The sequence below is a fragment of the Pseudochaenichthys georgianus genome, chromosome 4 (genome assembly GCF_902827115.2).
Source record: "Pseudochaenichthys georgianus chromosome 4, fPseGeo1.2, whole genome shotgun sequence".
Classification (NCBI taxonomy): Eukaryota; Metazoa; Chordata; class Actinopteri; order Perciformes; family Channichthyidae; genus Pseudochaenichthys; species Pseudochaenichthys georgianus.
The window spans coordinates 44,016,176-44,043,424 of NC_047506.1; the positions used below are offsets into that span (position 1 = coordinate 44,016,176).

The following is a 27,249-nucleotide window of genomic DNA, read 5'->3' on the forward strand; positions in this document are numbered from 1 at the left end:
CACCAGTGTTACGTCTTTACCTGTTTTTAACCCCGTTTATAAAAGTTGCTCTGATGTAAAAAAACAGCCTTCAAATATGTTGTCTTAATATTATTTTCCACTTTTATAATGAAATCTTTGAACCATCTTCAGCCCTGATCATCACCACCACATATTCATTATTTGACAGCCTCTGTTGTTTTTCATTTGAAAATGTGAAGTATCTTCTCAATATGAAATGCCATGGGGAGCATGTGTTCGAATGTTTCAATGTGGACACTTTCCTCCTTCAGAGTGAGGCTATTTGGGCTGCACACTTTATTCTTCACGTATTATCGGAGCCAAGGATACATTCCCAACATGTGAATGCTTTATGCATTCACATGTTGGCAAGAAACGATTTAGAAAGCCCAAAATGTCCCCATTGAGACCAAGGGTTAATATTGTACATGTTAAAAAGAGTGGATACACAGACCACACCTGAGGACCGTAAACCAGTGTTATCAGGGGCATCTTGATGAGCATGCTCACTAACTGGTCTTCACAAGTTATTATATTCTACTGTCATCACATATGAGGAAAGTACAGCATGACACATATAGATTAGTTTGGTAGTTATGGGAGTTTGAGACAATGGGCTTTTCCACAGAGAGCACACACACTTGAGTTCAGGCTCTTTGGTCCTTTTGTGTCTCAATGGTTCTTTTCATTGGTCATAGTCCTTGTGATTTGGTCTCTGTAGTCTTTGTTGGCTCTTTGTTGTTTCTGTTTATTTGTAGTCTCTTCCTGGATGGTATTTTCCTAATCGAAGCCAATCTGTATTTGTAATGTCTGATTGGTAAATGCTGTCTCATGTGTTTGAGTAGAGGGTATGAGCTGTTGTATGATCACATCCTCCCCTCTCCAGTGAGCCCATCCCCTTTAATATCTGCTTTACAGCGTAATTGCTGTGATAAACAGGAAGTGCATTGGCGGTATCCTGAGGTTCTGTATCAGGAAAAGTGACTTTACTGGTATTTCTGTAATCCACTCTCCCCTTTTAGCGGGAGTGTTTGCACCGTCAACAGAATACATTTGTGTCTGGTGTCGGTCCTTTCAGTATTTCTTAGACAATTAGCAAATCACTCCTTTTTGTTATGTCTATAACATTTTATTTTTTAGAAAAATTCTTAATCTTTTAGCCATTTATTCAAAGACCGATATCGTGTTTATTTGATTTATAGTAAATGGCATTAACTGTAGCATTGTTTTTTTCCATTGTGAGTGCAGACATGAAATGATCCAGATTAAATAATGGAAGGGGAAGGAACATGTTTTCTCTTCACGTTATCGTCAGATATCTAGATGTGAATGACGGTACCGGTGATAACATCAATTGCCGAGGGTGCTCTGTGATGATATGGAGTGAGTCGGCTGGTTGGTGACACTGGTGGCTCTACCTTCTGCAGGTGCAAAGTCAAAGAGCCATAAAGAGGTGTATGCTGGGAAACTGCCTGCTTCCTGCTTCACATTCATTCAAGGTCCTCAGATCCGACAAGGTAACACGATTATGATGTGTATTTTTTTTTGTACTTTTCCATTGTGATCTTTAGAGTGTTAAAATGATAGATCTATGGAAACACAAAATTGCATTTAAATTGTGTATAATTGGGTTTCTCGTGTTCAAGTGTCATGTCAAAATGACAATCGGAGAACCCCCAAGCTGCCTACAGTTTCGTTGCTATTGTATGTGATCTACGGCTAGTTCTTGGGTTACTGTCACTGGGCTGAATCTTAATAAAGAAGATGACATGTTCACATTCCTTTGCAGTCTTATCCAGGGTTTGCTATGCTGCATTTGAGTAAGGTAAGAACAACTATCTTTGTAATATTTATACATTATCCTAAAATTACTCAGACATTTTGATTGAGAACTAGTAGCCTAGTCTTTGTAAACAAAATAATTGTTTGTTGCCCAAACTAGGGTGATTTTGTGTGGGTGGACTCCAGTATCGGGGTGCCGATCGGGGCGGAGGTGAAGGTGTCCGACACCGGACAGCTCCGGCTGATCGATGATGAGGGAAAGGTACAAACCCCACTTTTTTTCACTTCCAGAAAATTGAGTTCATGACTTATTATATAAAGTAAACCCTTTTGTAACTTTCATACAGGAGCACAAGGTGAGCAAGAAGACGGAGGGCACCGTGCGGCCCATGCACCCCACCTCTGTGAAGGGTGTGGATGACATGATAAGGCTGGGGGACCTGCACGAGGCCGGGCTCCTCAGGAACCTCCTGGTGCGACACAAAGAAGGCACCATCTATGTAGGTTTCTGTTCCCTCGGCACCACCTAGTTTTATGATGTCCATAACCTGCTGTGAAATGATTAGGCCTACTTGCTGTTATTGGCTCCTCTATTTCAGACTTTGGCCTGTGCTTTATCACAGCGCTGTTCGTCTCCATAGAGACACATGAGCCTCTGTTGAAAGAGAACATCCCAGTGTTTCTGTTTCCACAAAGCTCAGCAGTGTGTGTTCAGTTATGAATCCAGGGGGCAAAATGTACAAAGGCTTTCATCTCTTTGTGTTATAACCCGCGGCGCTTAACACAGCGTTCATGATTTGAATCCGTCCGTGAAATTGTTAGATCATATTTAGAACATGCAGATGATGCAATGCGGCCATGACCAAACGGGGGTCCCTGGGGTCCCTGGCTTAATGCTGTGCCTACCACACAGTAACTGGTTTATGCTCATGTACACAAACATATTCCTCTACTGTGTCTAACTTAACCCCCCTCTGTTTTAAGACATACACAGGCTCCATTCTGGTGGCAGTCAACCCTTACCAGCTGCTGCCCATCTACACCGCGGAGCAAGTGCACATGTACACAGACCGCCGGCTGGGTGAACTGCCACCACACGTCTTCGCCATCGCAGACAGCTGCTTCTTCAACATGCGCCGCAACAAGAAGAACCAGTGCTGCGTCATCAGGTGGGCTTCAGTCAGACGCTGGTTCTGATCACTAGTTCTGCTTCAAATCATCCATTCATCAAATAAGCCTTCATTTTTAGAAGGGAGACTCTCTTTTGCAGTGCCCGTTTACAATACACAAGAAGATAGTGAAATGTATACCTACCTATTATAGACAACATTGTAAAGCGGCCCCATTTGTGAGTCAAATGATGTGGCTGCAATACAAATATGTATTATCACTGATTTCTAAGAGTAAACTGATTGTCTGACCGTTTATGGACCAAACAATTATTGTTTTTTAGAGAAAAGGTATGGTGGATGAATTGATGATACAAATACTCGTGTTCACAGCCAACATGGCCATGAGATACCATAGGAAAGCTACTGGAGACAAATACAGGATGGCAAGAGCCAAAAAAGCAAGACATTCACATTAAGATTAAAATGTCAAATGGGCAAAATTAAAATGTAAAATATTCATATTTAACTGTCATTGAAACTGTAATTGATAAACGTATTAATGTGAAATGTCCAAAAGTATTTAAAAGATTATTCCATTTGTAAGGTGCAAAGAAATGAAAGCTGATTTTCCGAGGGTACCATGCATAGTAGGGATATGTAAGAGCACTGCATTGTAGGGTTATTAAGGCTCCTGAAGGCAGGATGGATGTGAAGATTCCTTCTTAATTTCAACAGGTAAAGCTTTAGTTGTTGGAGGCAACTTTGAAAGAATTGCAACCATGCCACCGAGCATAAAGTGCTTGCTCATGTGTGTCTGCATATACATTGATTCAACCATTAAAAGCATACAGGGGGGGAAGACAACTTAAATTGATGTTGATAATTTTCAAACAATGTTGACAGGGGTTTAAAACAGACAGCTTGGAAACAGTGAAAGGCATTTTAAAGACGGTAAATAATTTAAATATTGAATAATATTGTTGCCCCAGACTGAGGCCCTGAATAAGCCCGTTCAATAGCTTCTTCATATTTCCTCTTTGCAATTCATTGCATCTTGTTTGTCGTTCATGTATTCATGTGTATTTGTAAGTACTTGATATGAAAGAATCCTATTGTTTTTACTCTAAATATCATTATAAAGTAACGTTTATTTTTTCAAAAGCTACCTTATTAAATGAATTTCCTCTGCACGTGTCACTTCTGTCTGCCCATCAGTGGAGAGTCAGGAGCAGGGAAGACGGAGAGCACCAAGCTCATGCTGCAGTTCCTGGCTGCAGTGAGCGGACAGCACTCCTGGATCGAGCAGCAGATCCTGGAAGCCAACCCCATCCTGGAGGGTATGGGCAGAACGTCTGAAACCATAAAACAGTCTTCACAATCTGCTGTTTCGTTTAATCTGCTGTGTTCTTTTCTTCTCAGCCTTTGGTAATGCCAAAACCGTTCGTAACGATAACTCCAGTCGATTTGGAAAGTACATTGACATCAACTTCACTGAGGGGGGGGCCATTGAAGGGGCCCGCGTTGAGCAGTACCTTCTGGAGAAGTCGCGAGTTTGTCGTCAGGTGGAAAAACGTGTTATGAGCAGAATATTTGAAGAGCAGTAAATTGGGACAGTTGAAATGTTCTTGTGATAAACATGTTGGTCCACATGCAGGCGCCGGAGGAGAGGAACTACCACATCTTTTACTACATGCTGATGGGAATGCCAGCCGGGCAGAAGAAGATTCTTTCCCTGGGGAACGCTGCGGAGTACAACTATCTGACCATGGTACTAGAACACTTTGGCAAACTGTGAAATGTTTATATAATCGTGATGGATAGTGAAGATGCAAAAGAGCCAGTTAATCTCATATTACAAGATCAAGGTTCAAATCAATCAGTAATTAAGCTGTAAACCATGTGATCATATCCCCAGGGTAAATGCACCAGCTGTGAAGGACGTGATGACATGAAGGAATATGCCCACTTCCGCTCAGCTCTGAAGATCCTCATGTTCACAGACAATGACTCCTGGGAAGTCTCCAGGCTGCTCGCTGCTATCCTTCACCTCGGCAATGTGGACTACGAGGGTAAAGACGGCACCATACGAGGGGATTAGCACACCAACACACATACTGGATATAGTTGCATTGTTTAGCCATTGCTTATATTTGTTTTGCATTCTTTCAGCCACCATGGTAAATAACCTAGAGGGCTGTGACATCCTCCAATCATCCCATTTCAAAATGGCCAGCCAACTTTTGGAGGTATGATTTTTTTTTTTTACAAATCTTAACTAAGGTGCTGAGATGAACTGTTCTTACTGTGATTGCCTCTTACCTCAGGTGGATCCCAAAGCGCTGGAGAAGAGTCTGACTCAGCGCTCCTTCATGACAGCCAAAGAGAGTGTGACCAAACCTCTGGCCTCGGCCCAGGCGGTGGACTGCAGGGACGCCTTCGTCAAGGTCACATCAGTCTTCATCCATGATTTGCAGCAAATTCACCTTATTTGAACACAAACTAAACCAACCTTGTGATGATATAATGCTCATCAGAGAACAAAAGTGATGGATGATAAAACTGAGACACATTTTAATTCTGTACCACCCTTAGGCAACAATTTAAACCTAATGTGGCCGTTTGAGGACTTCTCAGACTTTACGTTCAATATCAGTTATGTTCAGGTCTCTGAAACTCCTTCAATGACAGAAGAGATCATGTCCTCATAGGTGCCTGTAAAATATGTGTTTGTTGGGTTTTTAAACCTTAAGCTTAGTAACTCAACATTACATTATTACATTGCATTTAGCTGACGCTTTTATCCAAAGCGACTTACAATAAGTGCGTTCGACCAACAAGATACAGAATCATACATCAGGTTTCATAGAGCTAAAACATTTCAAGTGCTACTCAACTGGCTTTAGATAAGCCAGTCCTTTGTTAGTATATAAGTGCTTTGTTAGTAATTATATCGCTCCAAGTGGAGTCGAAAGAGATGAGTTTTCAGTCTCCCCCGAAAGATGTGTAAGCTATCTGCTGTCCTGATGTCAATGGGGAGCTCATTCCACCATTTTGGAGCCAGGATAGCAAACCCACGTGTTTTTCCAATCCAATCCAATCCAACTTTATTTATATAGCAATCCAACTTTATTTATATAGCAGAAGAGGTGGGTTTTAAGACGGGATTTAAAAGCAGTCAGTGTGGGAGCCTGTCTGATGAGCAAGGGCAGGTCGTTCCACAGTTTAGGGGCGGCAGCAGAGAAAGCACGGTCCCCTCTGCGCTTAGACTTTGTTATTGGCACCCTTAGGAGCAACTGATCAGCTGACCTGAGAGTGCGAGTTGGCGTGTAGCTGTGTAACAGCTCAGAGAGGTACGACGGGGCCAGGCCATTCAGGGCTTTAAATGTAAATAAAAGAGTTGTAAAATGAATCCTCAAATGAACGGGCAGCCAGTGGAGTGAAGATAAAATGGGGGAAATGTGCTCGTGTTTGCGTGTGCCAGTTAGTAGCCGTGCTGCTGCATTTTGCACCATCTGGAGGCGAGCAAGGGAGGATGCACTTATCCCCATATATAGTGCATTACAATAATCCAAGCGAGAGGTGACGAAGGCATGGATTACAGTTTCAAAGAGGTCACTATTTAAAAAAGGCTTTATTTTGGCTAGCTGCCTGAGTTGGAAGAAGCTGTTTTTAACAACTGCCTTGATCTGGCTGTCAAGCTTGAGTTCAGGGTCCATCTTTATCCCAAGATTTGTGATGGTAGGCCTGGTGGAGTGGCCCAGGGATCCTAGGTCTATAGGAGTGGTCCGAGGGGCACCAAAAACCATCACTTCGGTTTTGTCATCATTTAATTTTAAAAAGTTGCATGACATCCAGGATTGAATGTCTTCAAGGCAGTTTAACAGCGGTTTAATTGAATAGGAGTCATTCTTTTTAAGTGGCACATATATTTGGCAATCGTCTGCATAGCAATGGAAAGCGATACCGTGCTTCCTAAGAATGGACCCAAGAGGGAGCAAATACAGGGAGAACAACAGGGGGCCTAACACTGAGCCCTGTGGAACCCCACAAAGGAGAGGAGCAGACGAGGACTCAGAGTCCCCAAGGCTGACGCAGAAAGTCCTACCAGTCAGATACGACCTAAACCATTCGAGGGCTTTGCCCCTAATGCCCACCCACCCACTGCTCCAAACGAGCTATCAGGATCTCATGGTCCACTGCATCAAAAGCGGCCGTTAGATCAAGGAGTAAAAGGATAATGCATTCACCTGAGTCTGTTGCTAAAAGGATATCATTAAAAACTCTTAAAAGAGCTGATTCCGTGCTGTGCAAGGTTTTAAAACCAGATTGGAAGACCTCGAGTACCTTGTGCTCTTCCAGAAAAGCGAGAAGTTGACTGTATACAATCTTCTCTAGGATTTATGACATAAAAGGTAACTTGGAAATGGGCCTAAAGTTTGCAAGAACTGTGGGATCCAGACTAGGTTTCTTAATAAGTGGTTGAACAACGGCATGTTTCCAATTTTCCGGAACAACCCCTGTGAGCAGACTGCTGTTAAAAACGTCAAGAACAAAAGGTCCTATAGTGGGGAATACCTCTTTAAAAAATCGAGGAGGGACAGGGATCGATTGGAGAACCAGAGGGTTTTATTTTGGAGACAATCTCCTGCACAGAGGACAGAGTCATAGGCTCAAAACGGTCAAAAACAGCAAAGCAGGGGGCAGAGACAGAGGTGTCTTTTGATGGAGCAGTGATTTGAGTCCTAGTTGAAGTGACTTTATTAATAAAAAATTGAAGAAAATGTTCACAGACTGCAGGGGAGGTCTCCACACAGGTAGTCTGAGGGGCATTAAGAGCTGAATCTATTGTCTGAAATAGTACACGAGGTTTGTGACAGTTTAAAAGAATGATGTCAGAGAAATGTTTTCTTTTTGCCTCTTTTACAGTTTTCTGGTAGAGACGCCAACACTGCCTCAGCATTTGAAAAGACACTTGTAGTGTGTCCTTATTCCATCTTCTTTCAGCTCTACGGCATTCACGTCGGGCAGCCCGAGTCGTGGCATTGAGCCAAGGCTCGGATTTAGTTTTGGGTCGCCTTGTTTTTAATGGAGCCACAGTGTCCATAGCAGCTTTACATGTGGAGTGAAACCATAAACTAAGCTCCTCTGTAGTGTTAGACATAGGCTCATGGATAACACCGTTTTCATGACACGGCCGAAAACTGACCAGCAGTGGAAGTGTTAATGATACGGGATAGCCGGGCAGCAGCGCGCGGTTTGACAGTAGTACAGGCAAGTGTAACATCAAATAAAACAGGCATATGATCTGAGAAAACAGTGTCACATATCTCCAAGTTAAGAACAGGCAGACCATATGATAAAACAATATCAAGTGTGTGTCCGCGTTCTTGCGTGGGGCCAGACACATACTGAGCAAGACTAAAAGAGTCAACAAGGTTTAAAAAATCCTTTGCCATAGGTTTCTCAGGACAACACACATGAATATTAAAATCCCCAACAATAAGGACACGGTCATATTGCGGCATCATTTCAGCCAGAAAGTCAGAGAAATCATTTATGAAGTCCTTATTGTATTTGGGAGGTCTATAGACCACTGCACACAGCACTGTGTGAGAGCGGCCGAGCTCGAACACGCTCAGTTCAAAGCTACAAGGAGAGAATGACAGTGATAGTTGCTGACATTTAAAATCACTCCTAAAGACCGTAGCTACTCCTCCGCCTCGGCCCGAAGTCCGGGGAGAGTTAAAATAGCAGCAATCTGGAGGTAAAAGTTCGGTAATGATGGGAACTTGGGTCCCCCTCGCAGTGCGGGTGCAGCGAGCCGTTTGGCCAATGCAGAGTGGAGTGCACGTGCTGGGGTGTAGTTTAACCATGTCCTGGGAGGGCCAGATCCATTCACAGCATGGTACGCAAGTACCATTGTCTGGAAGTGGATTCTAGCAGTTACCGGAAGCCAGTGAAGGGATACTATGTACATTACATTACATAGCATTTAGCTGAGGCTTCTATCCAAAGCGACTTACAATAAGTGCAATAAACCATAAAGATTCAAACTAAGGACAACAACATCTGTGCTGACATATTCACTTCAAACAAGCAACATCATTGTAAGTACTGATGCATAAGTAAAACTCTTAAGTGCGTTTTTGTTCCAATTAGGAGCCAGTTAGGATAGCAAAACATCCATCACATTAACAAAAGCAAATGTCCTCAATTTGACTTGTTAATTCATTTACTAACCAATGTTGGCATCCTAGTAACATTTAGTATTATTGAATAATGTTAACACCTGTTAAGCCCCGAGCCTGTTTTTCAGGTCTCAGGCTCGAAAATGACATTCCCAGAACAAATGACCATATCTTCCCTTCTAAAAGGGTTACATTAATAATCTTTTCTCTCAAAGCAAGGTTGCATCTGTGAGTTGGATGTAGAAGTGTCAGAATCAATATAGATGTTTTTATTTTAAAGTGAATTCAGATTGAACACAGTAAATTATTGTGTCCGTCCAAAAAAATAAAAATGACTTCTAGTGAAAACCACCCTTGAATGATGGGATGGTAGACTAAAAGCTTTAGGAATCCAAACTACAACATATTGTAACGATCACAAAGGGAGTCGGAAACAGGCTTCAAGTTGTTGGGCTTTAATAACTCTTCTTAATCACAGATGCTCACAGGTTCATGCACAGCTTGTGGGTTCAACCTCACACTCACACTAACTCCCACACCTACTCCCATATATAACAGTGTCTACGCCACAACTTGCTCCCCCAACCACAGGCCCGCACCTCGACCAGCATCACTGTGCAGCTCTGTGATTGGCAGAGAGACGGGGGATGCCTGAGTGACACCCTCAGCATCCTATATAGGGTCGCTACACTATAATAAGTACACTGTAAAATATTACCATGATTTCACAATATTTAGCTGTAATATTTTACAATAAATTACTGTTTTACCACTTTACAGTCTTTACCTGTAATGTTCATAATATAATACTGTAATTTTGAATTTCACAGTGAAGTCAATACAGGCACAGTTAATTACTGTGAATGTACAGGATCAATGATTACCAGGATTTCACAACATGTTACTGTATTATTTCACAGTAAAATACTGTATTCAGACCATCCTCTGTGATAACACAACAAATTAAGTGATTTTCTTGCTTTTATCGCTCTTGCTTTAAATACTAATTCCTTTTTTTGGTGCAGGTTTTACTTAAATTGAAAGGGGCACCGCTGCATGTGCCTTAAAATAAACTATGCAACATATAAATCTATGTCAAATTGAAATTGTTGTCTTGGCTTATTGTTTTCAGGTGCTTCCTGTGCATTAATCCCAAGACGGGCTCGAAAGCCAAAAAGAGGCATGGCAATTTAAACCCCCATGTCAGCACATTCTTCAGAAAAACAGTTGACTTTGAGTGGATGTCTGTGTAGACAAGTGCTCCCCTATCTACAGTAAATTACTGTGAAATATTTACAGTAAATTACTGTGAAATCCATGCAACTATTAGCTAGTAATTTACTGTAATTTTACAGCCAAACATTTTATATCAAGATTGATGCAAAAATCTGCTTTCGTGTTATCGGCTGAATCTTTATTTATTGATTAGATCACGTTACTCTGATGATAGTGTTCAAGACAGCAGATATGTCTGAACTTGACCCTTAGAGTAATGTGTTACGGAGCCTTCTCTTCAATATTGTTTCCACATAACGAGCATTTTGCTCTTTTCCAATGTGGAAGCAGAATGTGTGAAAGCATACAGCACGATGCGGGGTGTGTCTCTAGACATCCTTAGACTGGAATAGCGGGGCCCAGTACGCGAACTCGCCTCGCAGGTGCACACGCCAGGATAGAGGACATCAGACTCCAGAGAAAATTAGCTCGAGTCCGAGTCGGAGCGTCAATGTACAAGTCGAGTCCGAGTCATCGTAGGGGGAAAAATTCACGAGTCCGAGTCCAAGTCAGTGTACGCGATAATTCACGAGTCCAAGTCTGAGTCGCGTCAATCAGTGCGTGAGTCCGAGTTGAGTCACGAAAATCGGCACTCGAGTCCGAGTCCAGGACTCGAGTGCTCCATCTCTGGGTTCTTGCCATAATATGGATTACAACAGTAGTCAAATAGGGCTTTCCACTGTGCACTAACTCTACCTCTGCTCAACACAACTGATGGTCTCAAACACATTCAGAAGGCAAGTCATTCCACAAATGGTCATGGACTCTTGACAAGGCACACGTGTTAATTGAAAACCATTCCAGGTTACACCTCATGACGCTGACTGAGAGAAGCCAAGAGTGTGCAAAACGGGGCTACTTTGAAGAATATCAAATAAAAATCGTATTCTGGATTTTTGTCAACTAGATAATTCCATATATGTTCTTTGATAGTTTTGATGTCTTCAGTATTAATCTACGAAGTAGAAACAAATTAAAATAAACAAAAACCATTGAATGAGAAGGTGTGTCCAAACGTTTGACTGCTGCTGTATATGTTACATATGAGGATTTATGCTAATGCTAAATTCATCAATCAATCAATGTTTATTTATGTACCTTTGGCAGTCACGACTAGTATTGTATTATCTGTTAGGGTACATGCTACACTAGCTAATATACATTTAGCATTGTAGCAACGTTCAGCATTAAATCATGTTAACATGATAAAGATACATGCTAATATATTGGAATTAATCTACTGTACAATATGCAAATATTTTGACCAGCTTCTGAGCATGATTTTTAAATAGCCTACCCAAGTTTGGCCTCCTCTTTTCATGGCAGACCTGGCCAAGACAGCAGCTTAAAAAGTCTGGCAACAAGTACTAAAAACCGATAAACCAGAAATAAAGCTAAAATCCGGCAAAGAGCAGAGTCATTTACCATAGCCTGAAAGCAATAATATAGGAGTTTGAGTCAACATTTATGACATTTCAATATTTTGTGTTGTTTTTTATTAAAGTGATTGGTGTTACGTAAAATACGTAGGTAACATATTCTCTATATTATTTGTCCAGGCTATTTATGGAAGACTTTTCCTTTGGGTTGTGGGCAAAATCAACGCTGCCGTTTACAAGCCAGCTGAGGATTCCAAAGAGGTCCGACAGTCGATAGGCCTTCTCGACATCTTCGGCTTTGAGAACTTCGCCCAAAACAGGTTCACAACAACTCCCATGACATTAGAGTGAGGCTGCATTGTTGAGACAAATTGACTAAATTCCCCCCATCGTTCTTTCCTCTTGTGCCGTTTGTTGGACTGTTGGCAGCTTTGAGCAGCTGTGCATCAACTTTGCTAACGAGCAGTTGCAGCAGTTCTTCGTCACGCACGTTTTCAAGCTGGAGCAGGACGAGTATTCCCGTGAAAACATTGTTTGGCAGCACATCCAATACCAAGACAACCAAAGCACCCTGGACGTGTTGGCCAACAAGTCTCTGAACATGATGGCGCTTATCGATGAGGAGAGTAACTTCCCCAAGGTCTGTATCCTCCTCGTACCTCATCAGATTTTAAAACGGAGCAAATCAGGTTTTACCTTTTTAATTTGTTGTTATTTTTAGGGCACAGATGCCACACTGCTCCAAAAGATGAATCAGGTCCATGGTAAAGGGCTCATCTATATTCCCCCCAAGAACAACTATGAGACACAGTTTGGAATCAAGCATTTTGCTGGAGAAGTCTTCTATGATTCAAAAGGTACTTCTAGAGCTTTTAGAAGCAGCAAGTCATTCAAGTGCAAGTCCTATGTGATGTTTTCATTGTGTCTGTCTTGCTTTGAGGTTTTCTTGAGAAAAACCGCGACGCCCTCAGCACAGACCTGATCCAGCTGGTGGAAACCTCCACCAACAAACTCCTCAAACAGGCCTTTCACGATGTGCTGTCTTCCAGTACCATCAAGAGCAGTGTGAACCCCCGGATGATCATCACCTCGGCCAGCAGCAGCCTCCGGGTCAGAGAAGCTTTGAGCTTCAGCAAAAGATAAAGTAGTACGTTAGTCGATGTAATTACCAACACTATCTGACATTTGTTTGTGTCTGGCAGCAAGCGAGTGATGGCAAGAAGCGTGTGCCGACCCTGACCGGCCAGTTCCGTCAGTCTCTGGATTCCCTCATGAAAACGCTGACTGTGTGCCAGCCATATTTCATACGCTGCATCAAACCCAACGACTTCAAGAGACCCATGGTGAGAAAAGCAGCTGCCTTCACTCCAACCAACCAACATTTAATGATCTACCAACCGTGAATGAGATGTGCTTCCTGTGTCTCAGCTGTTCGACAGAGAGCTGTGCATGCGCCAGCTCCGTTACTCTGGTATGATGGAGACCATCCGGATCCGGAAAGCTGGATATCCCGTACGATACACATTCGAGGAGTTTTTCATTCGCTACCGTGTGCTTCTCAGAACTTCCCTCTGTGATCCCAAACAAGTATGTTGGAGGTCTGATCATTTTTATCATCACTTCCTTACACCTTTGCTTATCCTCTCTCTGGTTTGAATTATGGATCTGTTTGCTCTCACAGGAAAGTAAACAGAAATGCTCTGAAAGCATTTGTGAATCTGTGCTGAGTGGAGAGGGCGACTGGAAGACTGGCAAGACCAAGATATTCCTCAAGGTGCTTATTGTACAGGCTGCTGTTGCTGATATGTGTGTGTTGATATGTGTGTGTTGTATGTGTGTGCTGATATGTGTGTGTTGTATGCAAGCCAACACTAACTGCAACATCTGACCAATGCTGATACCTTGTGTTGAATATTTGTAATACATGCTGTGTAGTGTACTGTTTAAGTAATTACAGTTCAGAACAACTAATCCAGCTTTACAAATTCAAATAGATTTTTATTTATATTATTAGAGAAAGCCAAATATAACTTTTAGCTTGGTGTGGCTCCTAAAATGTCAGTGTTTGTATCACAATCATCCAAGACTGGAATGTTTCCCTCAGAACACCTGTTCCTTGTGTTACTAAGTGCAACGTCTAAACAACAAGCAGACAGACATTGAGTGCACATGTTCATATCCTGGGGAACAACACAACTTTGCTTTATTTCAGTCCGACAATATCTGCAAAACTGTCACCCACACCAGATTCAACTGTTTATTGTTAATTAGCTAATGTTAGAATGTTTGAATCCTACTTACCTAACGGGAACTTATGTATAGTATATACAGTATATATATATAGTATATATATTGTAGGAAATAAATATCTCCACCAACAAAAAAATCAAAAAACGTGCCACTGTTTTCTTCCAGGACTTCCATGACACTATGCTGGAACTGGAGCGGATGAAAGAACTTAATGAGAAAGCACTTCTGATCCAGAAAGTCCTGAGAGGATACAGATACAGGTTTGGGGGGAAAAAGCTTGGAAATGACATTTATATTTTGCTTATGTGACTTGCATCCTCATGTCTGTTTGACTCGTTCCCTCTAAAGGAGGGAGTACCTGAGGAAAAAGGCAGCTGCTCTTGTCATTCAGAAGCACTGGAGAGGACACAAAGGCCGCAAGCTGTACAAAGTGGTGAGTCACTGTTTCACACATTGCCATCTATAGGAGATGCAGGGAATCATGCAATATCCCCCTTCAATGCTGTTCCAACTCTAGGTCCAGCACGGCTTTGCCAGGCTGCAGGCTCAGGTCCGATCCCGCCAACTTCACTTCCTGTACAAGAAGAAGCGCGAGGCGGCCGTCGTGCTGCAGGCCCGAGTCAGAGGATACCTGGCCAAGAAGGAATGGAAGCGCAAGAGAGACGCTGTGCTCCTCCTGCAGGCCCACACCAGGGGGGGGCTGGCCAGAAAAGCAGTCCGAAAGATGAAAACAGATGTAAGTGTAACCAGAAGAACTGTGAAGACCCCTCTCTAGTGACACCTGGTGGTGGTCAAAGTCCCTGCTGGTTATCTGCTACAGTGCTCTGACGTCACCCAGCCTCCCTATCAGAGGAGTTCATGTAACCTTTCATCAACACCTCGTCATGCTCCAGATGTCCTTCGGCTTATTTTACCACATATTTATTTACATTTAGTAAATGTCAGTATAACAACAATTTGAATTTAAATATGATATGAATATAAAAAATCTACTGTAGTGTAATTATGTATGTACGGTAATATGCATTCCTTAAAGCCATGGATGTGAGTGGCACCTCTGGTACTTTGGTTACTCTGACTGAGCAGGAAGCTTTATCCCTGATCTTCTTTTGTATTCTTTCAGAGGTACCTCTCTGCCAAAGAGAAAGAAGAAGAACGGCGAGTCATTCTGGGGAGACAGAAACATCTGGAGGAAGTGCTCAGGCGGAAGAAGGAGATGGAGGCCAAAGCTCAGAATGAGGCCATCACAGACCAGGAGATGGTGGACAGCATTTTTGACTTCCTGCCTGTCGTGGTTGGAGGGCAGGAGGGGCAAGCCCCTGTAGGATTTGAGGTTTGAATAAAAAAAAAAGGCTTTGCACATTTGGATTTCCTCGTGAAGTCGGTCACTGCATGTCTGTTCTGTTTTCAGAAATTTGAGCTGAAAAAGACAATTACTGAGGAGATAGACATCGACGACGTCCCCATGGAGGAAGATCTTCCCAGAGGCGACGATGATGACGACGACCTGGATGAGTACTCCTTCTCCAAATTTGCCTCTATGTACTTCCAGGGTGCAGCCACCCACACCCACATCCGCCAGAGGCTGCTGCTGCCCCTGCTCTACCACGAAGATCAAGGAGATGTCCTGGTGCTTCCCTTAGACTACATGAATCCATCATTTCTCTGGTTCTTATACGAGGAACGTCTTTGTTGGCCATCAGCTTACCATTGTGTTTCTGTGATGTTACCTTCAGGCGTCCATGACCGTGTGGTGGATCATCCTGAGGTTTTTGGGAGACCTCCCTGAGCCCAAGAAGCAGGTTCGAGGAAGCTCTACGCAGGAGCGCTTCATGCCGCTGGAGCTCATCTCCAGAAAGGACCGACGCCTCAGCCACATGGTCGGCCTGGATCAGGTAGACATCCTGACGGAGAGCAGTGTTATGATTTACATTGTGTAACATCATGTTGTATTAGGGCCATTGTAGGTCAAACGGCTGTTTAACATGTACAGAACAGTTGGAGGGGGTTAGTTAGAGTCGTTCATTTTGGAGAGAAAAACGTGGATAAAAAAGACTCTGAGATCAAAGGAAGAAATCCACGAGAAAACAACCACACATTGACTGCAAAGTGTGCTTAGGTCCTCCACTGCAGATACAAGTGCTTCCTGATCCATTCTTGCACAGTGAATCGCTGTGGTTCCTTGAAACCCTTTTCTTCTTGCAAGTGTTGGCCTTCTTCCTGGAAAGTCTGTGAATAGTTTGATCTCAGAGTAAATCTATGACTATCACATATACCTTTTTAATACAACCCTAATGCCCAAATACCAAATATGAATCTACAATGACCTTTCATGTACATTGTACAGTTATCATATATTTAAAATGTATTTCCTGTTGAATGTTTTAGAGGGTGCTGAGGAATAAAAATGAAAGGACGCCTACCACATTACCCGAGGAACCAGGACAGAACAGGAAGGGCTCCATGTTCATAGACCTGCTGACCAGGAACAGGAAGCCTTCTGCTGTGCCTGCAGAGGCAGCAAACCCCAATGTGTACACTGTGCCAGAGGGGAGCCCTCGAACCAGGAAGGGTTCCACATTCACTGACCTACTGACCAGAAACAAAAAAGCTGCTACAGAAAGTGCACCCCCCACCTCAAGCCTCAGGAAACCTTCCATCATCATGGAGGAGGTGAGGTGTAGGACGAAGACATATTCTGACTTGCTGTGAAGTTTTATTCTGTCACTTATATACTGAGTGATGTCTTCTTTCTTTCAGTCCGACGATCTGACGGAAGTGTCCAAGCCGCCCACCCTGCAGAGTGTGAAGGAGGACGGGGACCTCATGGAGGGGGAGGGGGCCACCCTGGACCGGCCGCTGACCTCACTGGAAAAACTCCACATCATCGTGGGATATGCCATCGTCAGACGTGACCTTAGGTAACGGAAGATCCATTTAAAAGTCACATGAATCCAATATCACCAATAAACTTATATATGGACAATGATTTTCTTTTATTACACATTTACTGAATGAAGTATTTCCTTATTAACTATGGGCAATCACTTCCAGTAGTCTGCACATTGAATCACGCCAGGTTCAAAAGTCAAGTTTCATTTTGCTGCCTTTTTTACTAAGGGGGATATATTTGTAAAACATAAATAAAAAAACATAGTCAACAGTCATAGAACAGCCATGTTTTTAGGAATACTATGTTGTCTAGGCCTGGCTATGAATGATTTATGAACAACTGTTCAAACCTTAGAATATAGATAGAGTGACAGTTTGGTGTATGCAAGTGATGCTCAAGTGCAGATTGTTGAATCAGCATAGTTTTAGAACAGGTTTAAAATAATCTCATTAACTTATTAAAAGAGAAATCTACAGAAACAAAGACACAAAGTTGGCAACATAAAGCCCTTGGATGCCTTCTTTCTGCGAGTCTGAAAAAAAGGCATGTAATGAATTGAAAATAGCCCAAACTTACCAGTGATTCAAAACGTATGTGCCTCGTGTCTTACCGTAAACTCTACTTTTACAGTTTGTGTTCTGTTTCTGTCCAGGGATGAGATTTACTGTCAGATCTGCAAGCAGCTTCAAGACAACAACAATCGCAACAGCTACTTCCGCGGCTGGATCCTGCTGTCCCTCTGCCTGGGAGTCTTCCCCCCCAGTGATCGCTTCATTAGGGTAAACACAGACCTCTGATCAGTGTGTAGCCTGCTGTGAGATGACTCTCACCTCTTCTCATCTCTTCCCTCGGCAGTATCTGCAGAGCTTCATCCGGTTCGCTCCAGGAGGCTACGCCCCGTACTGTGCGGAGAGGCTGCGGCGCACCTTGCTGAACGGAGTGCGGGGGGAACCTCCCGCCTGGCTGGAGCTGCAGGTACTGCCACTCCCAGAATATGCTCATGCTATTATTTTAACTGTGTTCATATGCATTGCATTTATAGAAATTGTAGAATTAAAAAATCACAGCTACAGTAGCCTCGTGTTCTGATCCATTCTCTGAACAGAAGGATTATTCTGAAAAAGTCTTAAATTCCTACGTTTTTTATAAACCAAAAGGTGTTTTAACTGGGATGGTTCTCAAAGGGAGTGGCTTTCTCTAAACACAAATGGCAAAAGTTTCAAAATATGAAATTATTTCGCTAGATAACTTTCTGAGAAAAAAAGAAATTAGCCGGGGAATTGTTATGTCTTTGGTCGGGATAGTATTTCAAATCATATACCTTATTTTTACATGTAGTACGTACAGCAGCTGCCCTTACACAGCAAGATGTTGACCCTTTTGCTCATGTGTGTGCTGTGCAAAGGATTGTGGGTCTGAACAGCCAGAAAACCATTCTAGGTTTCATTCTGCAAACTGCGACTGGATGCAGAAGCAAATCCCGTATTTAGCAAATGATGTATTTGGACCTAGGACATGTTTTAAGGGATAGGACATAGTGTGGTGGGTATTGGACATGCTGAAGGTGTTGTTGTTGTTGTTGTTGTACTGCTTATTTGGGCCACAAGAGGATGAAGTGCACAGCTACCCCTGTTCTAATGTTCCCGTTGTAAACCTCGCTGTCAGCAGAATTAACTTCACACGCACAGTTTATATCAAAGCTGTTTAATCAGCATGGTTTGTTTGGCTGCTCTGTGATAGGCCACCAAGACGAAGAAGCCCATGATCGTGTCGGTGAACCTGATGGACGGACGCTCCATCAACCTGCCGGTGGACTCCTCCTCCACCTCCAGAGAGATCTGCCAACTGCTCTCCAACAAAATCAAACTCAAAGACACATTTGGCTTTTCTGTCTACGTGGCCTTGTATGAAAAGGTGCGCAGTTCCATCCTGTAGTAGGCGATAAGGAGATCTGCTATTGATCATCTCACCGATTCTTTGTACTTTGTTCTTTACAAGATATTTTATTTATATTTTGTATTTGCCTTTGATAAGTTAAGACTCATGTCAGCATTAAGTCAAAGTAGCGTATGTAGTGTATGCCCCATAGCTGCTATTCATCCCTTTTCTGCATGTAAATACGCTTTACAATGTGAACAGATGGGGTCCATTGTTATTGTAATAAATAATCAAATGACTGGGCCGTGGTAGGTGACTGATATTCAGATGAACAACTCAATCAGATTAAAGGGGTCATTTTACAAGGAGCAACTCATACGTATTTTCTCATTCATTATAATTATTCATTGTAATAAGGTTGATCTAGCCCTTGCAAAGCGAGGATGGTCTTTTGCACTTTCATCTCAGAGAATATTACCTTTTTGTGAGTTTTTACTTTTAGATGTACCTATCAGAGAATATCCAATATTCTTTTGGATATTAAAAATCATTTGGTGTTGAACTTTCCCCCCCCCTACCAATCCATACCTTAACACGCTGACCTGTCCTGAAGGTGTGGGCTCTGGGCAGCGGCCGGGAGCACGTGATGGACGCCATCTCCCAGTGTGAGCAGGAAGTGAAGAGGGGGGGGGGGGCAGGAGCAGCACGCTCCCTGGCGGCTCTTCTTCCGCAAGGAGGTTTTCACCCCCTGGCACGACTGCAAGGAGGACACGATCAGCACAGAGCTCATCTACAAACAGATCATCCACGGCCTCAAGTTCGGAGAGTACCAGAGTAAAAAGGTTGGGGCTTTTATTGATAAGGACTTATTCTGCACATTTCCAGATTCATGTCAGTATGTAGTGTCTCTACTGGGACACGTCTCCACGCTTTAATGTTCAACAAGCTCTTTATCGTTCTCATACTGCCTGTGCTGCATCACCTCTTTTCACCCTCTGTCTGAAACCAGAGCCCAGTCTGCTCTGATTGGTTAGCTGCCTGGCTCTGGCAGTTTCAGGCAGGGGGGGAAGAGGGATGATTGCCTTTGTTGTACATGTACATGCACACAAACCTATATCACACTCTATAGGAAAGGGAAAACCCCAAAAAGCAGAATAGGGCCTCTTTAAAGTAAGGTCGTCTTCCGGCCTGTACCTTTGTTGTGAGATATACATTGGCCTTCAGTAGCGGGCTGTGCATTTCACACCTTGGCCTTCAATAGTGTCCTACCTGAATCATCCACTTTTTAATACCATCATTATTACGTCACTATAGAAACCATCAATATTATACAGAAGCGCAGTATAACAGTCTGCATCACAGAGCGAGAATGAATGCCATTACTAAAGCAAGAAACCCATAGCAGAACTGCATCAATATTTACTTCATAAAATGACAAGAAAATATGAAAACATTTCAATTAAAGTCATGATCGTATACTCACAATACGTTTTATTATTTGTACTCAAAATACATCCTCCTTTCTTTCCTCAAGAAGAGTTCGATTACAGTGTTGGACAGATTATCTGAGCATTGACCTGATTGGTCAATACAACAGTTTCCTTTCCATTTGTTTTGAGTCACTCACAGCACTGTTGATTCTGAAGGCCTCAGTGCAGATCTATTTGACCGAGCAACACATTCTGAGTTCAATAGGATTGGATAAAAGCTCCGACATTAACAACCATTACTGCACTCAGAGAAAGCTATCAAATGAAGAGAATAGACTATTGGAAATAATTTAATACATGTTAATGAAAATATATGAAAAGGTTCTGATAGTGTTTAGGCCAGCAGAGAAGGCCTTGCTGCCTCTGACGGCCCACCACCGATTGACTTGTTTCCCTACATTTCACTTCCACAGGAGGATGATTTGGTTCAGCTCACTGCGAAACATGTGTACATCCAGCATGGCTCTGAGAGCAGTGCAGAACATGTGAAGGAAGCTGTGCAGGACTGCATCAACAGCTCTCTGCTGGAGGCCAAGTCCGAGGCCAAGTGGGTGCAGATGGTCAGCACTGCTCACGCTCAGGTCAGTCCCTCACAGCGCCGGACACACGGTGAGCCTCGCAGCTCTGAGTAGATTTAAAGTCTGCTATTCTCAACACCCTAGGGTCCTTATGTGAGTTCAAGACAGAAGGCGGACTCTGTGAAGGCGGAGATGGTGGACTACGCCCGGGAGAAGTGGCCCATGTTCTTCTCCCGCTTCTTCGAAGTTGTCAAGCTGTCAGGTAGGAATCATCTCGCTCTTGTTATTGTTGTTCGACAAGCAATGGATAATGTGCAGCCAGCCAGCCTAATAGATATCTTATTTTCTTATTATCCCTTAAGGCGTTTCTTTAGTGTTTCTTTAGTGTTTACTTCCTGTCTCTCTTCTTCTGCTGCTTTCTCTGTCCTCTAGCTCGCTGTGTCTTTTTCATTCCTCCTCTTGTGCTGTTTTCCTGTTCTTCTTCTCCTATTCATTTTTTAAATATTCAAATAGTATCAGATGTAAAAGAAGTGATTTTAGGCCACTGCTGAAGGTGTTCGATTTACCAGACTTCTTTCTGCTTGAACGTTGATCGGAGCATCCTTAGCAACAGTGTGCTATCCTAGCATAGCATCTGGATAGCAGACCGCAGGATGTCCAAACTGACATAATCGGGTATTCTGTATTGTAATGACTACTAACAGTCTTTTTACTTCATTAATAAAGTAATATGAGTATAATGTGTCATTGCCTGAAAGCATAGCACTTGCTATCTGTTTCTATCAGGTCAAATACTTTTTTACATTTTCAGGCATTATTATATTTTTACTTCAAGAAATGATTCCAAAGCATTTTCCAACCTGAATCCTGTGTGCCTCTTTGACAGCAGCACATGTGATCATTACTTTGACTGCTTCTGTTGCTTCTCTAGTGTTCCGTCATTACCATGAACTTTGAACAAGACTAAGAGTTCAGCTTTATTTTAACAATACTTTATCAAAAACTCTATTTGTTGTTATCTACAAATGACCTTTATTAGTATCTAAGATTTGCATTCAAAGCTTGTATCAAAAAAGTGTCGGTTGATTTCCTCCATAAAATGTTGAATATGAAAATGTGCCGCAAGCACATAGTAGCCTCTGTTCGTTCATTCTTTTTATTTTGTTATACTGTTCATTGTGATTTGTTTATCTGTTTGTTCATTTATGACAAATAACAAGTAACAAAATAACTTTGCAGTGATACAAAAATTAAATTATGATACTTCAGAAGGAATGTCACAAAGACACAAAGAGAGTTGTATTTGTTAGTTTTATGTTTTATTACAGTAGAACATTAAAACAGTATAAGTTCTGCACTTTCCTCAGGACCAAGCCACAACACTTTTAATGATCCTCAGTGAAGCTGTTTACCCAGCATGCTCTGAGCAAATGAGCTGTTGTTGTGTTTTGTATCTATGTCAGACTGAAATATAAGAGGATATTAATAATAATAATAATAATAATAATAGTTACACTCCACCATTGGGGGTAAGACTCCAATAAAGCAGTGGATAAAGAAGGGTTGTGAGTCAGGAAGTACATTTCAGATGTTCTGCTTGTGAACAGCACTTTACACAACAATACATCTCAGCTGTCTTCACGATGAGCTCAGACTCTATTTTATCTCCAAAAATGTAATTGCAACATGCCACTAACATAAAATAAACTGTTAGACTTCCAAGACTCAATTCCTTAACATAACTCATCTAGTGGAGTTTCAGTCTTCACCATGTGGTGCCCCTGGTGACCTGTCAAATCTAATCACATTTTGTTTCTCCTCACATCAACAAGAGCATTTCCATGTGGCCTGTCTTCTTTTTATAATTTGATTTGGGTGTAGGTATAGTTACATTACATTCAAGATTTCAACATGACACAAGAAATTAATAAGCACCAAAAAATACTTAAATGAGATAATACCAAAGCCCTCAGGATTACAAAAGACCCCCATCACCCAGCCACAAACTGTTCTGTCTGCTGCCGTCTGGCAGGCGGTACCACAGCATCCGGACTAAACCCACCAGGTTCAGAGACAGCTTCATCCCACAGGCCAGAAGACTGTTAAACACCTGAACTCTGTAAATAACATCCATAACATTCATCTGGCTGCTACTTATATATACAGTGGGGCAAAAAAGTATTTAGTCAGCCACCAATTGTGCAAGTTCTCCCACTTAAAAAGATGAGAGAGGCCTGTAATTTGAGACAGAATGAGAGAAAAAAAATCCAGAAAATCACATTGTAGGATTTTTAAAGAATTTATTTGCAAATGATGGTGGAAAATAAGTATTTGGTCAATAACAAAAGTTCATCTCAATACTTTGTTATATACCCGTTGTTGGCAATGACAGAGGTCAAACGTTTTCTGTAAGTCTTCACAAGGTTTTCACTGTTGCTGGTATTTTGGCCCATTCCTCCATGCAGATCTCCTCTAGAGCAGTGATGTTTTGGGGCTGTCGCTGGGCAACACAGACTCTCAACTCCCTCCAAAGATTTTCTATGGGGTTGAGATCTGGAGACTGGCTAGGCCACTCCAGGACCTTGAAATGCTTCTTACGAAGCCACTCCTTCATTGCCCGGGCGGTGTGTTTGGGATCATTGTCATGCTGAAAGACCCAGCCACGTTTCATCTTCAATGCCCTTGCTGATGGAAGGAGGTTGTCACTCAAAATCTCACGATACATGGCTCCATTCATTCTTTCCTTTACACGGATCAGTCGTCCTGGTCCCTTTGCAGAAAAGCAGCCCCAAAGCATGATGTTTCCACCCCCATGTTTCACAGTAGGTGTTCTTTGGATGCAACTCAGCATTCTTTCTCCTCCAAACACGTCTAGTTGAGTTTTTACCAAAAAGTTCTATTTTGGTTTCATCTGACCATATGACATTCTCCCAGTCCTCTTCTGGATCATCTACATGCTCTCTAGCAAACTTCAGACGGGCCTGGACATGTCCTGGCTTAAGCAGGGGGACACGTCTGGCACTGCAGGGTTTGAGTCCCTGGCGGCGTAGTGTGTTACTGATGGTAGCCTTTGTTACTTTGGTCCCAGCTCTCTGCAGGTCATGGACTCGGTCCCCCCGTGTGGTTCTGGGATCTTTGCTCACCGTTCTTGTGATCACTTTGACCCCACGGGGTGAGATCTTGCGTGGAGCCCCAGATCGAGGGAGATTATCAGTGGTCTTGTATGTCTTCCATTTTCTAATAATTGCTCCCACAGTTAATTTCTTCACACCAAGCTGCTTACCTATTGCAGATGCAGTCTTCCCAGCCTGGTGCAGGTCTACCATTTTGTTTCTGGTGTCCTTTGACAGCTCTTTGGTCTTGGCCATAGTGGAGTTTGGAGTGTGACTGTTTGAGGTTGTGGACAGGTGTCTTTTATACTGGTAACGAGTTCAAACAGGTGCCATGAATACAGTTAACGAGTGGAGGACAGAGGAGGCTCTTAGAGAAGAAGTTACAGGTCTGTGAGAGCCAGAACTCTTGTTTGTTTGGAGGTGACCAAATACTTATTTTACCGAGGAATTTACCAATTAATTCATTACAAATCCTACAATGTGATTTCCTGGATTCTTTCCCCCCATTCTGTCTCTCATAGTTGAAGTGAACCTAGGATGAACATTACAGGCCTCTCTCATCTTTTTAAGTGGGAGAACTTACACAATTGGTGGCTGACTAAATACTTTTTTGCCCCACTGTATCAATATTCCAACTACTGTATATAGACTAATCTGAACAGTTCTATCATATTCTGTTTCTATTATATTATATTTTATTGTATTTACTTGTACTATTGTATCTGTGTAATTGTGTTGCACTGTTGGAGGAGCCTGGAACATCAGATTTTCATTGTCATAACTACTAACTAAAAAAAAAGGATATATGAAAAAAAAGATAAATATGTGAGAGACAAACAGAGTTAATGAAATAGTTGTCATTACGTTATATTTTATCCCCACTCATGCCCCCCCCCAGTCCCTACTGTAAAATACATATACAAAGTAGCTTTGATGGCCTAAGAGGACAACAAATATGTGTCAACAAGTTGCCAAGAAATTCAAATCTTAATGTCCTAAAAAGTCTGACTGTCTGTCGTTTCTTATACACTTACTATACGAGCTAGTATGTCAAGCTTTCAGATCATTAAAAACCTATTCTTTGCCAACATTGTTGCTATATGCTTTAACCCAGCCAACATTCTAAAAAGTTAAAATGCTGATCTTTCTGATGCTTATCTGTGAAAATGTTTGACTTTTTAGTGTTTTGTTTGATTTGTAGTCGAATATCTTCATGGACTGTTGGTTAGACAAAAGGAATAACTAACCCTGTGCCTGCTGCTTCTCTGGTGAAGGTCCTGCGCTGCCGAAGAGCAAGTTCATTGTGGCCATAAACTGGACTGGTATCACCTTCCTGGACGAGAGAGAGAAGAGGCTGCTGGAGCTCTCCTTCCCCGAAGTCACCGGAGTCCACAGCGTGAGGTAGGGACGGATCAGAGGAGCAGGAAGCTCTCTCCAGAGGTCGAGTCAGTTCAACTGAGCTGTTTCTTGTGTTGTGAATCAGGGAGGGTAAAGCGTCCAGCCAGGCCGTGAGTCTGCTGACTCTGAAAGGAGACTTCACCCTGAGCGGAGGCATGGCCGAGGACATGTCCGAGCTGCTCACCATGTTCCTGAGCGGCCTGACCTCGAGGTCTCGGTACGCTGTGACCCTGAAGGAAGCTGACACGCAAGGTCAGAGGTGCACCTTTCTGTCTGCCATGGCCACAGCTGAAGTATCCCTTTTAAGGGTCCTTTTAATCAGGAGAGAAGCATTCGGTCAAAGAATATGTGTTCAAATGTGCATTCCTTCTCAATCACTTATTCCCTTATTGGTACTTAGTGTTTTCAGGTGGTCCCTTGAGGACTTCAATTTAACATAACACAGTGATATTCTGCTGACTCAAATGCAAATTGTAAAGTGCATATTGTGAGAACAAGCATAATGTAAACTGCCTTCTATTCCGTATACTTATAGATTTATATTGTGTATTCAATATACGCTGTGTGTACAATTATTAGGCAAGTGATTATTTTGACCATATTATAATTATATATTGCATATTTACACTCCAAGCTGTAAAAACTTGAATGCTTATTAGATTTAAGATTTGTTTAATGAGGGAGGGTGTGGCCTAAGGAGATCAACACCCTACATATCAATGTGTGCATAATTATTAGGCAGCTTCTTTTCCTCAGGCAAAATGGGCGAAAAATAGATTTAACTGACTTTTGAAATATCTAAGATGTTGGGGCGTGATCACAAAACAATCAACGGTTTGGTTGAAAATAGTCAACAGGGTGGCAAGAAACGTGTTGAGACAAAAAGACTCAAATGAAGTGCCAAAGATCTGAGAAGAATCAAACGTGAAGCCACCAGGAAGCCATTATCCTCCAGTGCGGTCATACTCAGAACTGTGACCCACCTGAGGGCCCAGAGGTCTCAGGTGTTCAGAGACATGGCCACGGTGAGGGAGGCTGGACCCCCACTGAACAAGACACGGTGAGGGAGGCTGGACCCCCACTGAACAAGACACGGTGAGGGAGGCTGGACCCCCACTGAACAAGACACGGTGAGGGAGGCTGGACCCCACTGAACAAGACACGGTGAGGGAGGCTGGACCCCACTGAACAAGCCACGGTGAGGGAGGCTGGACCCCACTGAACAAGCCACGGTGAGGGAGGCTGGACCCCACTGAACAAGACACGGTGAGGGAGGCTGGACCCCACTGAACAAGACACGGTGAGGGAGGCTGGACCCCACTGAACAAGACACGGTGAGGGAGGCTGGACCCCCACTGAACAAGACACGGTGAGGGAGGCTGGACCCCACTGAACAAGACACGGTGAGGGAGGCTGAACCCACTGAACAAGACACGGTGAGGGAGGCTGGACCCACTGAACAAGACACATGAGTTCAAGACTGGGCCAAGACACAACTGAAGACAGATTGTGAAAGGTTTTCTGGACTGATGAGATGAGGGGGACTCTGCATGGACCAGATGGATGGGGGCTGGATCAGTACCGGGCCCAGAGCTCCACTTCCACTCAGACCCCAGCAAGGTGGAGGTGGTGCATGTATTACTAGAGATGAGCTAGTTTGACCTTTTCAGGTTGAAGAGGTGAGGGTTGACTAGAAATCAAGTCCAACCCTCCTGCCACTTTTCAGAACACACTTTCTTCCATCAGTGGAACAGTCTGTGTCTTTCAGGAAGGCCATGGTGTTATGAAGAATAATGCTCCATCGCATGCTTCAAAGTACTCCACTGTGTGGCTAACCAGTAAGGGACATGGCCCCCTTCCTCACCTGACCTAACCCCTTCCTCACCTGACCTACCCCCTTCCTCTCCTCACCTAACCCCTTCCTCACCTGACCTAACCCCTTCCTCACCTGACCTAACCCCTTCCTCTCCTCA

At 42.9% G+C, this 27,249-nt stretch overlaps 1 protein-coding gene across 1 annotated transcript in view; it reads left to right on the forward strand.

Annotated features, from left to right (window-relative positions):
- The first annotated feature begins 1,807 nt into the window (after positions 1-1,807).
- LOC117445062 (unconventional myosin-VIIb) overlaps positions 1,808-27,249 on the forward strand; it is a 39,247-nt gene continuing 13,805 nt past the window's right edge. Inside the window, 34 exon segments of the mRNA XM_034080462.1 lie at positions 1,808-1,825; positions 1,943-2,044; positions 2,130-2,282; positions 2,767-2,951; positions 4,110-4,231; positions 4,314-4,456; positions 4,549-4,662; positions 4,810-4,963; positions 5,064-5,140; positions 5,219-5,338; positions 11,917-12,056; positions 12,166-12,376; positions 12,458-12,593; positions 12,677-12,846; positions 12,939-13,079; positions 13,165-13,323; positions 13,418-13,510; positions 14,152-14,246; positions 14,335-14,419; positions 14,504-14,722; positions 15,110-15,319; positions 15,398-15,616; positions 15,723-15,881; positions 16,375-16,659; positions 16,747-16,907; positions 17,532-17,658; positions 17,735-17,854; positions 18,620-18,793; positions 19,371-19,442; positions 19,444-19,599; positions 20,661-20,828; positions 20,910-21,027; positions 25,153-25,279; positions 25,362-25,528. Coding sequence (XP_033936353.1) covers positions 1,808-1,825; positions 1,943-2,044; positions 2,130-2,282; positions 2,767-2,951; positions 4,110-4,231; positions 4,314-4,456; positions 4,549-4,662; positions 4,810-4,963; positions 5,064-5,140; positions 5,219-5,338; positions 11,917-12,056; positions 12,166-12,376; positions 12,458-12,593; positions 12,677-12,846; positions 12,939-13,079; positions 13,165-13,323; positions 13,418-13,510; positions 14,152-14,246; positions 14,335-14,419; positions 14,504-14,722; positions 15,110-15,319; positions 15,398-15,616; positions 15,723-15,881; positions 16,375-16,659; positions 16,747-16,907; positions 17,532-17,658; positions 17,735-17,854; positions 18,620-18,793; positions 19,371-19,442; positions 19,444-19,599; positions 20,661-20,828; positions 20,910-21,027; positions 25,153-25,279; positions 25,362-25,528 — 4,900 coding nt within the window.